This window comes from Thamnophis sirtalis, unplaced genomic scaffold (assembly GCF_051295495.1).
Source record: "Thamnophis sirtalis isolate CommonGarterSnake01/CBP01778 unplaced genomic scaffold, rThaSir2_p1.2 scaffold_1, whole genome shotgun sequence".
Classification (NCBI taxonomy): domain Eukaryota; kingdom Metazoa; phylum Chordata; class Lepidosauria; order Squamata; family Natricidae; genus Thamnophis; species Thamnophis sirtalis.
This window is the reverse complement of record NW_028261381.1, coordinates 58,068,038-58,084,766: the sequence shown is the minus strand read 5'-3', so window position 1 is coordinate 58,084,766 and position 16,729 is coordinate 58,068,038. Positions and strand designations below refer to the sequence as shown.

Below are 16,729 nucleotides of genomic sequence, written 5' to 3'. Positions count from 1 at the left end.
GGATACAGACAAAAAATTAAAACAACGCGCAACAATACATAATTTAAAACACGCAACAGTCATACCATTCGAGAAGGGGGTAGAAGCTTTTTAGCCCCAGGCCTGTCGGAATAGCCAGGTTTTAAGGGCTTTACGGAAGGTCTGGAGGATGGTGAGGGTTCAAATCTCCACGGGGAGTTCGTTCCAGAGGGTCGGAGCGGCCACAGAGAAGGCTCTCCTCCGGGTAGTCGCCAGTCGACACTGGCCGGTGGATGGAATTCGGAGGAGGCCTAATCTGTGGGATCTAATCGGTCTAGAGGAGGTAATTGGCAGCAGGCGGTCTCTCAAGTACCCAGAATGGCTGCAGGAACTGAGCATGGCTAGTCTGGTGAAGAGAAGGACCAGGGGAGACATGATAGCAGCATTCCAATATTTGAGGGACTGCCACAGAGTGGAGGGTCAAGCTATTTTCCAAGGCACCTGAAGGCCAGACAAGGAATAATGGATGGAAACTGATCAAGGAGAGATTCAACCTAGAAATAAGGATAACTTTTTTGACAGTCAGAACAATCAACCAATGGAACAGCTTGCCTTCATCACTGGAAGTTTTCAGGAAGAGCCTGGACTGCCATCTATCAGAAATGGTGTAGGGTCTCCTGCTTGGGCAGGGGATTGGACTAGATGACCTACAAGGTCCCTTCCAACTCTGTTATTCCGTTATTCAGTTGTCAAGCACCCCAAATTTTGATCGAGTGATCATGGGGATGCTGCAACAGTCACCAGAAACACAGTTGTAAGTTGTTTTTTTTCAGTGCCATTGTAACTTTGAACGGTCACTAAACAAATGGTTGTAAAACGAGGACTACCTGAATTTCAGGATAGAGCTGTCTATGTTGGCGCTCTAGGCCTCCCCTTATTGTTTGACTCATCTTCTGATTTTGTTAGGAAGTTCGAAAAAAGACCCTTGCTTGTTTTTTCTTTTCCTTTGAGGTTTTGAGCTTCACACTTATGATTTTCAGCCCCAGGAATTTCTTCTTTTTTTTTACTTAAGACATTTTCTCCCTACTTGCACAGTAAGTAATTTTAATTACAACAGCAGTCATTGCTTTCATATGGCAACAATTCTGCAAAATTACATTTAACCTTCATGTGGGTGTGCTGACTCACAGACTGTGTACCCTTACTGGTTTTGGGAAGACTTTTCAATTTTGTCACCTCTTGAAATTTGGCACTTTTATACTGGTTCCTCCTTGGCTTAAGACTAGATCCAGCCCTGCTTCAGGGAACACAGAACAACTCTACCCTAGGGATGTGCATTTTGGGGGAGGAGAAAAAATCTTTGGATTTGTGTAAACTGGGCACAGGATCTCTGCACATTATTAAAGTAACCTTTTTTCAGACTTCTGTTTTAAGAAATTATCTTAAAATGAATGCAACTCTTAAAGCAACCACATCTTTGCACGGAAGCTTGGGAAAAGGCAGGCTTCCTGAGAGGTACTTTGCTGACTCAAAGAGCCAAAGCGCTTCTGAAATTTTTTTCAAGTTATGCATAGCCCACCCTTTTCTCAAAGAGAGATTCTTGGTCAACCAGGCTCAGGAGGAAGAATGTAAAGCTGCACTGCCCGAGTTCTATCTAATGAAGGATCAATCCAGAGCAATAATAGCAATAGCAATAGCAATAGCACTTAGACTTATATACTGCTTCACGGTGCTTTACAGCCCTATATAAGCGGTTTACAGAGTCAGCCTATTGGCCCCAACAATCTGGGTCCTCATTTTAGCCACCTCGGAAGGATGGAAGGCCCCAACCTTGAGCCTGGTGAGATTCAATCTGCCAAACTACAGGCAGCCGGTGATGAGCAGAAGTAGCCTGCAGTACTGCACTCTAACCACTGTACTACCGTATAATGTACGTCACATGTACAATGTTATTATACATATAAAAAAGGATCCAGATTCAGTTGTTATCTTCTCCAAACTAGCCTTGGATAGAGTCCCACCTAGAAAGCCACTGCCATTCATGGAACTATTCGGACAAATGATCCGTCTTAGAATAATGAATAATCTGTCTCAAGATAGAAATCATAGGCAAAGCATGATCTGAGGGCTGTTGACTGCTGAGTGAAACCAGAGTCATGCAATAAATTCCAAAGATATTACTGTCTGACCACAGGGAATAGAAGAAGAGATCGATAGCCAATTAAAACTGATATGTGGCATTTGATCATTTGTGGCGTGATGTGAAGGGTAATTAATGGAATTGCTGCCTTTTTGACATTTGCAACTCAGGTCCTGGATCAAGATTAATGGTGGTGCTATTGTAACTGTGCATTGTTTAAAAAGTCCAGAGCTGTGATAAAACTTTAGTGTAGACCCCTTCTAACTTTTGTGTGTTATATGTGTAAAGTGGTTTGATAAATAAGATAATAAAATACTCATGGACATATTTTTTAAAAAAAAAATACAGAGAAATGTCTTCAAATGATTGTGAGAGGGATCTTGGAGTCTTAGTGGACAACTATTTAAATATGAGCCAGCAGTGTGCAGCAGCTGCCAAAAAAGCCAACACAGTTCTAGGCTACATAAACAGAGGGATAGAATCAAGATCATGTGAAGTGTTAATACCACTTTATAATGCCTTGGTAAGGCCACACTTGGAATACTGCATCCAGTTTTGGTCGCCACGATGTAGAAAAGAGGTGGAGACTCTAGAAAGAGTGCAGAGAAGAGCAACGAAGTTGATTAGGAGACTGGAGACTAAAACATATGAAGAACAGTTGCAGGAATTGGGTATGTCTAGTTTAATGAAAAGAAGGACTAGGGGTGTTCCAATATCTCAGGGGTTGCCACAAAGAAGAGGGAATCAAGCTATTCTCCAAGGCACCTGAGTGTAGAACAAGAAGCAATGGGTGGAAATTAATCAAGGAGAGAAGCAACTTAGAACTGAGGAGAAATTTCCTGACAGTTAGAACAATTAATCAGTGGAACAGCTTGCCTTCAGAAGTTGTGAATGCCCCAACACTGGAGGTCTTTAAGAAGATGTTGGATACATCTGGAACAGTATAGGGTGTCCTGCCTAGGCAGGAGGTTGGACTAGAAGACCTCCAATGTCCCTTCCAACTCTGCTATTGTATTGTATTGTATAGGTCTGAATTCCTTTCTGTTAAAATAAACTCCAACTATGCCATTCATTTCAAGCCAGTGGTGGGATTCAAATAATTTAACAACTGGTTCTCTGCCCTAATGAACAGCTGGGCAGGCGTGGCTTGGTGGTCATGTGACTGTGTGGGTGTGGCCAACTCAATGTCACTTGGGGGGGGGTGCTTCGCCTTAGTTATTACAATGCAATAATGGTTAAACGGAGAGGCAGTTTCTGTAAGCAGGGCAATAAAGATTAGGCTAGAAACAACACCAGAATGTTTCCTTCCTGCCTTCCTTACAGGATTAGCCCTGTAAAGTGGGAAAAAACAAAAGGAAAGTTCTTCCAACAACCAGTTCTCTGAACTGCTTAGAAAGTTAACAAATAGGTGCAAACTGGCTGAATCCCACCGCTGATTCAAGCATATACTGAAATAAAGTGCCCCATTTTCAATTAGGTAGAAAAAAAATCCACATCCAAAGTTCAAAGATTACCCTTGAAATTAATCCAAATTCAATTTTTGTGGGTTGTTTTTTTTAATGGCATTGTGATGTGGATATATGATAGAATCTTAGTATGTAACTTTGCATATTAGAGCTACCAAACTGGTTATTATTCCACAATCCATTTTTTTCTTATTACCTTTTCTTCTACTGAATATTCTTAAGGTTTGTTTCTATTCTGATATTTTAGTTTTTTCTCTTCTATTGTATATATTTAGGAAGAAAAGAAAATTATAGAGAAGTATAATGAATAACATTGGCATAAGCCAGATTAGCTATACATTCTGGTTTTTTTACCCTGTTAACTGAAAATAGAACACGGCTGCTTCAAAGGGGAAGAGTATGGTTGGTATGAATTCATTATTGCCTCTTCTGAAATCCCATTAATGCCCCTTTATGCATTGATAACCTAGAGAAGATTCTAGTATAATCATACACAGAAATGGTAGCACATTCCTAGGATCCCTGTGTGTTTGTGAGAATTGATAAAATGTTCTTAGTATTATTTTACCATTATACAGCAGTACATACAGTATGTCTGCTCACAGAGCATTCATAAAAAGATACAGACAATCCTCAATTTACTTTTATTTGCAATGTTGCAGATTAGTAGATCTGAAAGAAAATAGAGAAATTAGTAAAGGAATAGAATGCTATGGTGTTTTTTAAAAAATAAATAGTTAAGTTGCTGAATTAGTTTTAGATTATCTTTCTATTGGCTCCCAAATTTAGAAGAATTCAGGGAGGGGTGGAAGGAATTGACCATACATTTTGTAACAGAGACATATTAGTAGTCATATTATAATATCGCCCAAAATAAGAACGCATCCACTGTGTCACGGCTCCTTCACTTAATAACCAAGAAAGAAACCACTCAACTCCATTTTACAGAATTAAGAGTACTTTTACTGATTATAAGTAATGAGAAGCTAAGCAAAGCTGGATCTGAGCAAAAAGGCATGAAAGCATTTAGATATCAATACATGATTCATTCCCCTCCCCTCGGTACCCCAGTCCATAGTCCAATCATATATCTCCACAGCTGTCAGGTGGGAGAGATCTTCAAAAAGCATCATTAGGTTGGTATGTCGGATGTTGCGTCCTCCTGACGCAGCCGGCAGGCGTGGCCAGAGCCTCAGGCTCCTGATTGGCTCTGGCGTGGCAGCCGGCTGGCGGGAGAAATGCCGGGTGCCAATTGGCTACCCGCCTGACAGCTGTCAAATATAAATAGCTGTCAGGCGGGCTTCTGTTGTTCATGTTCTGAATTCTCTGTTGCCTGTTCCACGTTAATAAAAACTGTTCCATTTACCTCAGCGCCTCGTTCTTAAAACTGGCGATGAGGATGAGCGACACGGACCCCGTTATCGTCCCAGCCTTGGCTCCTTCTTTGGTTTTCACCGCTTTTCAGTCAGAGGCTGAATCCTGGGATGCATTTCTCGAGAGGTTTGAGGATTTTTTCCAGGCTCATGACCTCTCTGATCTCCCTGAGGGGAGAAGACGGGGCACCTTCATATATTACTGCGGCCCAGAAATGTTTGCCACCGCCAGGGCTCTTTCCGCGCCGACCGCGGTGCACACAATGCCTCTCGACCTCCTCATGGCTAGGCTCAAGATCCACTATGAGCCGACGCCATCTAAGTATTTGCGCCGGCAGTTCTTCAGGCGCTGCATCCAACGTGAGGGACAAACGATCAGCCAGTACGTGGCTGAGCTGAGAGCTGCCGCAATAAATTGCGAATTCGCCGACCTTGAAGATGCCCTTTTGGAGCAGTTTATTTATGGGCTGCTCGATATTAATTTACACCACCGCATATTGTCCCGCGCTGAACTGTCCATGAAAATCACGGTGGACGAAGCCCGCGCATATGAGATGGCCGGCCAGTCCACCCCTGATGTTCGCTGATTCCCTCCGTCAGCCATGCCAGCGCTGCCTCACTCGGCTGTCCATTGCCAAATGATGGTCAATGACCCCTATGCCGACGCTGCTTCCTCCGTTGACCGCCTCCGGTCTCTGCCCTCTTGGGATGGCGATGTGTGTCTCAGCTGTGGTGGCTGCCATTCGGCCTCCTGCCGTTTCAGAACGGCTCTCTGCCGCAAGTGCGGTAAGAAGGTCCACATGGCAGCCGTTTGCTGCTCCGCTCTGGAGGACGCTCGCAACCCGAGGCCCCTGCCGTCTGCTTCCTCTGCTCCTCTTCCATCGATGATGGACACTCCCATCCCTAGGCGTTCGCAGCGCGTGCGCAGAAGACCAACCTACTTAAAGGACTACGCATGCGCTGTCTGGGGGGAAGGGGTGTTGCCTTCTCTTGACGCAGCCGGCAGGTGTGGCCAGAGCCTCAGGCTCCTGATTGGCTCTGGCACGCCAGCCGGCCAGCAAGAGAAATGCCGGCCGCCGATTGACTACCCGCCTGACAGCTGTCAAATATAAATAGCTGTCAGGCGGTCTTCTGTTGTTCGTGTTCTGAGTTCTCTGTTGCCTGTTCCACGTTAATAAAAACTGTTCCGTTTACCTCAGCGCCTCGTTCTTAAAACCGGACAGTTGGCCTTGGCGGAAAACTCCCCTCCTTCCACATGCGCAAACGAATGGTGAGAACAACTCCCAATTAACAGTCCTCCTGTACAGATTATTTCCCTCACCCAAATACCATGCCCTCCCTCCCCGCCGAAAAGCAAGCAGCAAAACAGAGGCTGACACACTGCTTAAATGAAAAGTGCCTAGTTATGTACTTCAGGGTTATGTGAAATACCAACCAAAGTTAAAAACTTCACCACGTAATTTCCCAAATTTGATCATATCATCACTTAGTCAAAATGTAACTTCCTGCATTTCCACAGTGACGTATTTATCTATTTTCTCAATTCACTGTCAGCCAAGAATGAGTAAATTCTCTAAGAAATGTTCTTCTAGGCTAATATTAAGAAGCCTTCCATTTTAAGAAACAATCAATCTGACAAATATAGAAATGGTTCCAAGAAAATAAATGTTGGGCTGAATCATCTAATCCAGCATCCTATTTTTCACTGCAAATTCATGACCTAGAGAAACATGCGAAGGCAATAGCCTTCCCCTGGAGGTTGCACTTAGTCATAATGATCAGTGAGCATTGATAGAGTCATCCTGTATAGATCGGAGTCCCTAAGCAATTGGTGATCATCACACTCCATGGCAGAGAATTCCATAACTGATACGTAAACAGCACAATAAAGGACTCTTCCTAATGTGTATTGAATGCATTGCCTGTGGTATCTGTCAATTGAACGAGTAAAACAAAGTGCTCACAAGAATTAAGGTTGGCCTAAATTGGCTAAGGGTAGGTTAGGGCAATCTGACTTTAAGTAAATCAATTTTACTGTTAAAAAGACTCATTAAAAAAAAGTCCTGCTTTCCTAAAGTCCAGCTAAGTATCAGCATTTGTATAAACTTCATCCAATGCAATAGCTTCCATAGCTTTTAGGCACAACTGGCATTCAGATTGGTGACCTTCCTGTCAATATATAAAATATCAGCTCAACCTGTTCAGAATTTCTCTCACGGTGAGTTGTGTTGGGTGACGCTTTGCATTTGACATTTGAATTGCGATACAAGCATGAATTCCACTGTAGAGTTTCTCAATTTGCATTTTCAGCTAACAGAACACTGTCATCAGCATGAGTTGTGTTATTGATTATTCCTCCTCAAGTTTTAAAACCATGCTCATCTTGTTCCAATCTGGCATATTGATTGATTATTGATTAGGTGCTATCGACTCCTTTTTACCATGTAGATAGGTTTTCCTTCATGCAATCTATCCTTAGCCAGTTTTATCTTGGAAACTGATAGTCCTGCTCCTCCTCCTCCTTCTTCTACTTTTTCTCCTCCTCCTCCTCTTCCTCTTCCTCCTCCTCCTCCTCCTCATGATCTGTACCACAATGGATCTCTGATTTTGACATCTTTGTTGTTGACATCTTTGTTGTTGTACTTGAGCTTTCTCATCTCTTTTTATCCATAATATAATTAGTTTGACCTCTGGATACTTCATCAGTGTCTATATAGATGTAGCCTTTTTGGAGTTGATGGAAAGCTATGTTATCACTGAGGAGATCCTTGGATGGCAGAAACTAATAAGTCATTCTCTTGCTTCTGTTTTTTAGATGGTACAGTCCAACTACATTTTCCTCTTTACTATTTCCTACTTTAACAAGCCCACTAGGTATAGCTGTGAGTTCTAGTCTTACCTTAGACACAAAGCCACCTGGGGAACCTTGGGCCAATCACTCAGATCTAGGAAGCAGACAAGGACAAACCACTTCTGAAATCTTGCCAAGAAAACTGCAGGGACTGGTTCCAGGCAGCTCCCAGGAGACAAAATTGTCTTAAACGGACCGAAAGTAATTCCTACTTTAACATTCCAGTTTTCAGTCATAAGCAGCCTATTTTCCTTGCACATTCTATCAATTTCAGTTTGAACTTCTTATAAAACTCATCAACCAACTCTTCTCCTGCATTAGTGACTGGAACATTAATTTGAACAACTATCATTTTAAAAGGATATCCACAAAGTTTACTGGACAGCATTGTACCCAGGTTTTGCCATATCTTTCCTGATTATAAAAGTAATGCCATTTCTTCTTTATTTTTCACATCCTGACTAATAAACCCTGTGATCTTCTGACAGAAACTGTGCAATTTCAATCCATTCAAATTCACTGATGCCTAAGATGTTAATGTATAGTCAATTCTTTTCATCTTTTTTCTGCTTTTCCGGTGCTCATGCCTTCTCTGTTCCATATTCCCACTATAGTTGTTTCTCTGGATTTTCTTTTTCTGCATTGCAATATTGATAACTAGACATCCAGAAGGCATTAATCTATCTGCCTCATAAATAGTGTCAGTACTCCAAAAGATCTTCAGCTCTTCCTTAGTAGCAAGTTGACTGCCATGCAACCTCAGCAACTCATAATCTGTGACTATGTCATCAATCACTTTATATTGCTAACCATGTGCTTTGTATATATAAAATACAGGAGTGTTTCACTGTTGCCTTCCTCTGTGCAGTATGAAATGATACCTTCACAGTTGTCACTGAAATATAATCACGAATTTCCAGCATTTACTATATTGCTGCTGTATTGCTACCCCCAGATATAGGTGTCTGTTGGTTTTAGCTGGGCAGCCAGGATGACTTTCACAGGGTCAAACCTGTTTTGGGATTCAGTGGGAGACCACCTTGGCGCCCTGGAGCTATAACGTAATGTAGGAAGTTAAATAATATCCAACAATGGTGAAACACTTCCCTACTGTTACCACTTCCTATGGTCATATCAGAGTTCACTTGTAGTTATAGGGGTAGTGAATTAGGTGATAGGACAGAGATAGAGGTAGAGATAAAGAAATGATAGAGGTAGAGGTAGAGAGCTAGTCTTTGACTTACCACTACAGTGAGAACCAGAATTTCCATTGCTATGTGATGCAGTTCTAAAATGTGATGTCATGTGACCACATCACTTAGCAATGGCAATCTGAGCATTCCCTGTTGCTGCCACTAAATGAATACCACTGGTTGTTTGGTGAGGACCTGCCCCAATCCAGGCTTGATCCCTCCCAAACTTCAGCCTCGGTTCTTCCAAATTAAGGGCCTGCCTCCTCTTCAGCTCCCTACAGTTGCCTATTTCCTCACCATCTCTGTCAGTGGTGGGATTCAAATTTTTTTTACTACCAGTTCTGTGGGCGTGGCATGACTTGGTGAGCGTGGCTTGGTGGGTGTGGCAGGGGAGGGATACTGTAAAATCTCCATTCCCTCCCCACTCCAGGGGAAAGTTACTGCAAAATTCCCATTTCCTCCAGATCAGCTGGGACTCGGGAGGCAGAGAACAATGGGGGCGGGGCTAGTCAGAGGTGGTATATACTGGTTCTCCGAATTATTCAAAATTTCTGCTACCAGTTCTCCAAAACTGGTCAGCACCTGCTTAATACCACCTCTGATCTCTGCCCTTTTGACCACCCTGCACCTTGTTTTGTGGGGCAGTAAGCAGGTCTAGAAACACACTGCTCTGGGGCTGCTTGCCATGCTCAGCTCACAGGCTTCCTGGTGTACCGTGTGTCTGGGCCTGAAAGAAGCTCCTGAGCTTTAGCGCAGCACAACATTGCAGCTGCCCCAACACAGTCCAGCATCACAGTGCAAAGCCGCCATGCCCCAAGAAGCTCTAACACCACAGCCCAAATCCACAGTATCTGGGCAGTACCTTGCTTTATACCCAGCCATATTTGCCCTCCCCGCTCTGCACTCCAAAACCCCTATTGTCCCTGTTGACTGTTGTCTTCTTCTTGCTCCCACTGCTGATGAGGCATGCTCGTCCTGGCCCTCCATGAGGAAACCACATGAGACCATCTCTCCCAGGTCCTGTGGGGAAACCTCCATGTGCAACCTTGTAAAAGAAAGCCTCATGTGGCCAGCAACTTCCTCATGAAGGACCATTCCACACATACTTTGTCAGAAACTGGGGCAAGAAAATGTTGAAGGTCAGCTACGGTGGCAAGGGCTGCAGATTGCAGGGGGACAAAAGGACATGGATGAGGGGGAGGTAGGGTGTGGGAAGAGTGGAAGCAACCTGTGAGTGTAGGTAAGTGCAAGTAGGCTGCCAAGTGCCCAAATTTTGTTCAAATGACAGCAGGGATGCTGCAACAGCTATAATTTGATGAACTGGTCATGAGACCCCTCATTCAGTACCACCATAATTTCAAACAGTTGCTGAATTAATGGTTGTAAGTCAAAGACCACCTACAAAATTTTCAGACAAACAGATTGATAGATAGAACTAATAGAGATGATAGAGATGGAGGTGGATATCTATAAATGAAGCAAAAGGTTAAAAAAAAGATCTGGACACAATTTCAGTATTAAAGGCCACAGTTACTTGGTGAAATCTGAGGTCTGTTTTGCTAAAGCTGCTTATTTTGATGAAATCTTGGGACTTCTTGCTAATGATTGTTAAACTGATAGATGTCCCTACTAAATCTTCATCTTTTACAGTGCAAATAGATTGGCATTCTTATTTCCATCTTTCTGCCGACTTCATTGCTTGTTCCTTTTTAATTTTACAGCTTCCTGAGCTGAGTGCTAGGAAATCAATAAGTAATTTGGATCCTGGCAAAGGAGAAGAAAGTTATGTTTTTCACTTTTAGTAAATATTTTGAAACTTGATTTATCTGGGAAAACAGGCGTTTAGTTCATATATTAACCCATTCATCAACACTGTATTATAAATTGCATGGAATTCATATACGCTTGTTTAGAAAATGAAACAAACAAAGAAATAAACATAAAATATTTGTCATAAGTTTTAGGAATAAAATTAATGGAACTTTCAATAGCTAATCCATAATCTGGTGAAGCAGATTCTTAAGAACATGTATTTGAATTTAAATAATTGAGTTCACAATTTCCTATCAAACTCTTAACTGATCTGTAGGAATGGTCCCATTAATTTTGAAGGTAGAATCTTGCCTCAGTATCAGTATTTGGCTCCTTGAAATGAATTTTTGAATTCTGGGAACTACTGATTTGCTAAAATGCATACCTGTTGGATCTATTCAGCAGAATGGGAAATGGATAGATGATATCACAGATCTTTGTGAGTTATGGCTTATATTTCTTATCTGGAATACACAATGCCTGATGTATTTAGCAACTGCTATGTTGTTTCTCTTAATGGAAACATTACTGAAATAGTACATCTGTCTCTTGCAGAATCACCTTCCCTGTAGATATGGAGCTTACATAAATTGAGTGATCATTCAGAACAGACACTGCTTTATAAACTTTAGGTATCCAAAACAAGTAACAAATTCTCTGTTTTGTTCAAGCCCTACAAATGTGCATCTCTGAAAGTGTTTTGAGTTGTTTGCACCTAATGATGTGCATAACTAGCTGTGTACTAAAGATGAAACTGAAAGTATAGGAGCAGCACATAGCATACGCGGCCACAGCATTCTGAAGTTGTGTATTGTGAAAGGAGTTAAGGTGACGTTACTTGTAAAGTTTTGGTAGTTGAACACCGGGAGAAATTAAGGTTATTATTGCTTCTAGTCCTTTGTGTGCTGCTTGCCACAAGGAAGCTCAGTTAGTCTCTTTGTTATCAGCAAACTTTGCTTTAAAAGCATAGAGTTTCCTGCTTTTTGATGTATAAATATTCAGCACCAGAAAGATTGGACTGCAACTTTCCACACCTTGAGGTAGTCCGGCACATCATGAGGTCTGCTGTTTGAGTAGGTACACAAAATTAGGTTCTAAAGTCTAGACATGTTTGACTATATACTGTTTTTTGGTTATTTACAGACCTTGAATTTGGGAACAAATCTACTATTGTTTCTACATACATGGAAAGTGTTAGTTATATAATCATCCTATATTCCAGAGGAAAGAGATGGAAGTTAAGAGTGTAGATGTAACAACATGGGAATTTTTAAAAACAAAACAACATGCAATCAAAATCTGACCTGAGAAATTATATTCTGAGAGGGGGGGAAATATTTTTGGAGGGGGGCGTTAGTCCAGTGATGAATATCTAAACTCTTTAAATTGACCATAAGCAAAATCAAGTTTATTTGGTCATGTGGCATAATCTCTTCTCAGTTTATGCTGGAGATTTACAAATATAATGTAAAATATCATTACCACCTACGCAGTGTAAGATAATTTTTATATTGAGACCACTTCCTGACCTCCTCCTATTCTTTCTCATTAGCATAGTACCTTAGATACGTATAGGGAGATATTATATTCAGTCTCTCATTTATTCAGAGGATCTGTTGAGTATGTTTACTCTGTCAAAATATCGTTTTTCTCTTTTCTTTCTTAACCCTCTCTCTCAGTTCTAGTTCAGGCTAGCTAAACCTTTACTTATATTTCACCAAAGCACATTCCCTATAAATTAAGATAACTAAAACACCATAAAATGTATGGTATGGCATGGCATCACAAACACCAGCTTTTTAGACTTGCACCCCACAAATATGTATGTCATGGAGCTTGGATTATAATATCATGATGCAGTTTTTATCACTTATTTTATCTATAACTATGCAGCAGTGTTTTATGGCCAACTTTTAAAAAAATAGCTGGGTAGTGAAATAGTAATATGATCTAGAAGAATATTTCTGAAAAGACTTATTTTGTACATTGTATACTCACATAGGGACTATGGAATGAGAATCTATTTACGTCTTTAAGGCTTGTAACCCATATATTTCTCTGAAGAAAGCCAACAAGAGCCGTAAATCTATAACTTGGTAAAGGGTAAAAGCAATCATCTTAAAAATTGGAGAAAGTGTGTCCTTCTCTTGGCCCACATTCTTTTGGAATTACCATTATAGTTACAAAAAATGATGGCTGGATTTAATATATGCCATGTTGAAACATTGTTCTTCTGAATACTGAATGTTGGTGAACAAATGCCTTACTTAAAGTGCCAGGAGATATTTTGATGGATGAAGAAGAAAAAAGATGATCTAGAGCAGTGGTTCCCAACCTTTTTTTGGCCATGCCCCATTTAAGCATCTCTAAAATTCTGATGCCCCCCCCCCCCCCCCGGTGACATATAATTCTTACTTTACTCAAAAAGTGAACTCTACTCACACAAGCCTAAAAGACCATTAACTTGGTTTAAATAAGGTTCAAATTGCCCCCAGTAAAAATCAAACTGCCCCCCCCCTGTGGGGCTTGAGCCCCATGTTGGGAACCACTGATCTAGAGCAGTGATGGCGAACCTTTTTGGCACCGAGTGCCCAAACCAGAACATGTGTGCATGTGTGTGTGCCTGAACACTGGAAACTCGAAGACCAGCTGGCCGGCGTGGGCATGCCCATTTTCTTGCTCTTTTTCAGGCCATTTTTCGGGCTGTTTTTTGGATGTTTTTCAGGACTTTTCAGAGGTTTTCCAATGCTCCAGAACCCGCGAAGACCAGCTGGCAAATGTGTGTGCTGGAAACCAGAAGAGCAGCTGGTAACTGCACGTGTGCCTATTGAATGGGCTCTGTGTGCCACCTCTGGCACTTTATCTGATCTAGTAGGGCAATTAGGCAATTAATATGCTTTCAAGGTTCTGCAATATGCTTTCACTATTTTAATACAATGAATTAAGACTTTGGTTGCTTCCAGGCAAGGAAGCGCTAGAAGTCACTCTACCTCATTCATGAAATTATACAGAAGAAAGATGATATTGTCTATTATATGTAACCCTACTATGTTTTCCTATACCCATTCTGTCTTGTTCCTTTTCCCCCAGAGAACCATGCATCTTTTCCTGCTGAATGCCTTTTGATTATGAGCATTAGGAATCTTCTTTTGGGAAGCACTTATGCAACCAACCTTACCAAATAATGACATTGGGAGATTTATGCTCTGAGAAGCTTCTAAGCACAGCTTCCCCTATCTCAACACCTTCTCAAACTTTGGACTTCTATTCCATCCAGAAAAGCTCAGGTTGGGGAAAGCTGCCCCAGGCTGTGCATGCTAGGGGAAAAACCAGCCAATGAGAAATACAGTAAATTCTGATCCTTGTTCCTTTGCCTTTCTTTACTAACCATATACTCTTTATCCTTCAGGTCTCATAATACACGAAGGACCCTCGGTTTACCGAATTTTTAAAAGGTGGCAAGCAGTCAATCAACAGTGGAAAGTTTTGAACTATGACAAAACAAAGGACTTGGAGGATCAAAAATCAGGGTCTAGGAGCAATCAACGAAACTCCTCTCAGATCAACCATTCATCCTCCACTAATGGCGCAGCCAGCAACTCCGCTGTGGAAGACAGTGTTGCCCGAGGAGCTGGTCACACCATGGGTACTTTGTCTGATCATCACTGTGCTTATACCATCTTGCATATACTCAGCCATTTGAGGCCTAATGAACAGAGAAGCCATTCTAGCACAAACAGAGAGCTTGTCATGAGAGTCACAACAGTTTAAGCTAAAGTATTTAGGTGGCCTTAATGCAACCGAGTGGGAAAGGAACTCAAAAGCAAGTGGCATGTGGGCTCTCTGCCCTCTCCCCATGCCATCTTGGCACAAGGAGCACAAGAGGCCTTTCCCCAGCCAAGAGGGGGCAAGGCAGACCAGCCGCTCACCACAAAAAGAGGTTAAAAGTTTGGCTGTGAAACGAAGTGCAATATATACTGCAAACAGTGAACTAGGACCAAGTCCTTAAAAGAGGGGCATGGGGGAGCGGAAGGGTTTAATTTGTCATGTATACAATGGAATAAGTAAGATTTTAAAGAATTGCACACCCAAACACATGCATATAGGAAGAGGGAAAGAAGGTACGTCTGGGTTTTTTTTTTAAAATATATTAACCAGAAGTTTAAGTATTCAAAAACAGAAATTATTCTGTGGCCTATGCCAACTTGAGTGCCCCAGGATGTTCAACTGAAATTGCAATTCATTGATTGCTTTTGTTTTATAAAAGTGAATAACGTTGCCCAGGCTTTTATCACATAGCACATAGCCCTGCTGGTTCTTTTTCCTCTTCAGATAGAATCAGCTAGCAGTTCCTTTTGATGGCATGTGAGGAGAAAGGGAGGGAATTCTCTCCTTGAACCACAAGCATGTAAACAACTGACAAAGCACAAGATACAGATGAATGATTCATCATGGACATTTGGTTTAAAAATTTGTCGAAATGGGCTTTTCCCATATCAAATTTTCTACTTGACCTTTCAACCATTTTCTGCAAAGCCAATTCATTTTTCACTGTATGAGTAATTTGGTACAATTCCCTATGATTGTCTTGTTTTTTTGGTTTTTTGTTTAAAAGGGGGGGGGCATTTGGATTTCATTCTGCAGCCATTTAAGTTGTTTTGGAATCTTCTCCATTTAATCATTCATCAAAAATGTTGTACTTAAGAGAAGCTGGAGTTCTGATTAATCTACCCTGTGGGTTTTAGCACCTACAGTACCTCCCTCTTTTCTGGCCTATGGGGTTTTTTAAGTAAACATGCTCAGGATTGCACTGGCAAACTAATTTAATCTGGATTTACTCATTGCATTCAGCTTGTTTGACTTCAACGTAAGGTTATATGTGAACACACAACATGGCCTAAGGCAGTGTTTCTCAACCTTAGCAACTTGAAGTTGTATGGACTTCAACTCCCAGAATTCCCCAGCTATCTGCCAGTCTTCAAATAGAAAAAGTTGAAAAACACTGGCTACTCTGTGTTCAGATTAGGCCATAATGTCCTGTTCCACCAGCCATAGTTAAAAATCATGGTGTACAGCTAGGACTAGAGTTCTATGAATTAGGTCAGAGTTTCCTAAGCGCCTTCTCACAACTCTCACTAAGATACAATTGCCAGACTGTTCTAAGGAAGCCATCCTATTTAAACTGATATCAATGATGTATGTTGATAGTTATCTCCTGAGTAAATTGATCAAGATACATATATATGTATGTATGTATGTGTGTGTGTGTGTGTGTGTATATATATATATATATATATATATATATATATATATATATATATATATATATATATATATATATATATATATATATATATTCACAAGTGCCACTACAAGCTGCCTTGAATTATGATAAATATATACCATCTATGAATGTCTGTATATATGTGTATGTATGTGCCTGTGTACATGTACACATATACATGTGTGTGTGTGTGTATGTATGTATGTATGTATGTATGTATGTATGTATGTACGTAATACACCCACGTTGATTCATTAGATTGGCAGTTACGTCAAAGTAAACACGTGAACACTTGGACGTATAGTAGCTTGTGACTTATCACTTGGAATACTCAATATTTACATTTCTCAATCCCATCCCCACCCACCCACCCAAAAAAGAGAGCATAACTGTAGAGTTTGGCCTAAGGAATCCCTTTAATGTTGCCTTAGAGCCAGTTTAGATTGTAATATTGACAGGAAAAAACAAAGTCCGGTTAACCCTTCTGAATTGAACTGGATAGATTTTAATAGGCTGTAACCTAGACACATTCTTTTGTTGGCCATAAGGATAGTCCATGTGAAATAGAGGTCAAGGAACATTAAAGATAATCCATTCTAAGCTGACCTCTTTCACAGGGACCAGTGCAATATCATTTAAGCAAGACAGCAAT

At 41.2% G+C, this 16,729-nt stretch overlaps 1 protein-coding gene across 1 annotated transcript in view; it reads left to right on the top strand.

The window, feature by feature from the left end:
* The window catches only part of MARCHF4 (membrane associated ring-CH-type finger 4), a 201,540-nt gene extending 185,708 nt beyond the window's left edge, over window positions 1–15,832 (top strand). Inside the window, exon 4 of the mRNA XM_014073778.2 lies at window positions 14,203–15,832. Within this exon, the coding sequence (XP_013929253.2) occupies window positions 14,203–14,564 (362 nt within the window). The 3' untranslated portion in view covers window positions 14,565–15,832. The remainder of the gene's footprint in view (window positions 1–14,202) is intronic.
* Window positions 15,833–16,729: the final 897 nt, after the last annotated feature.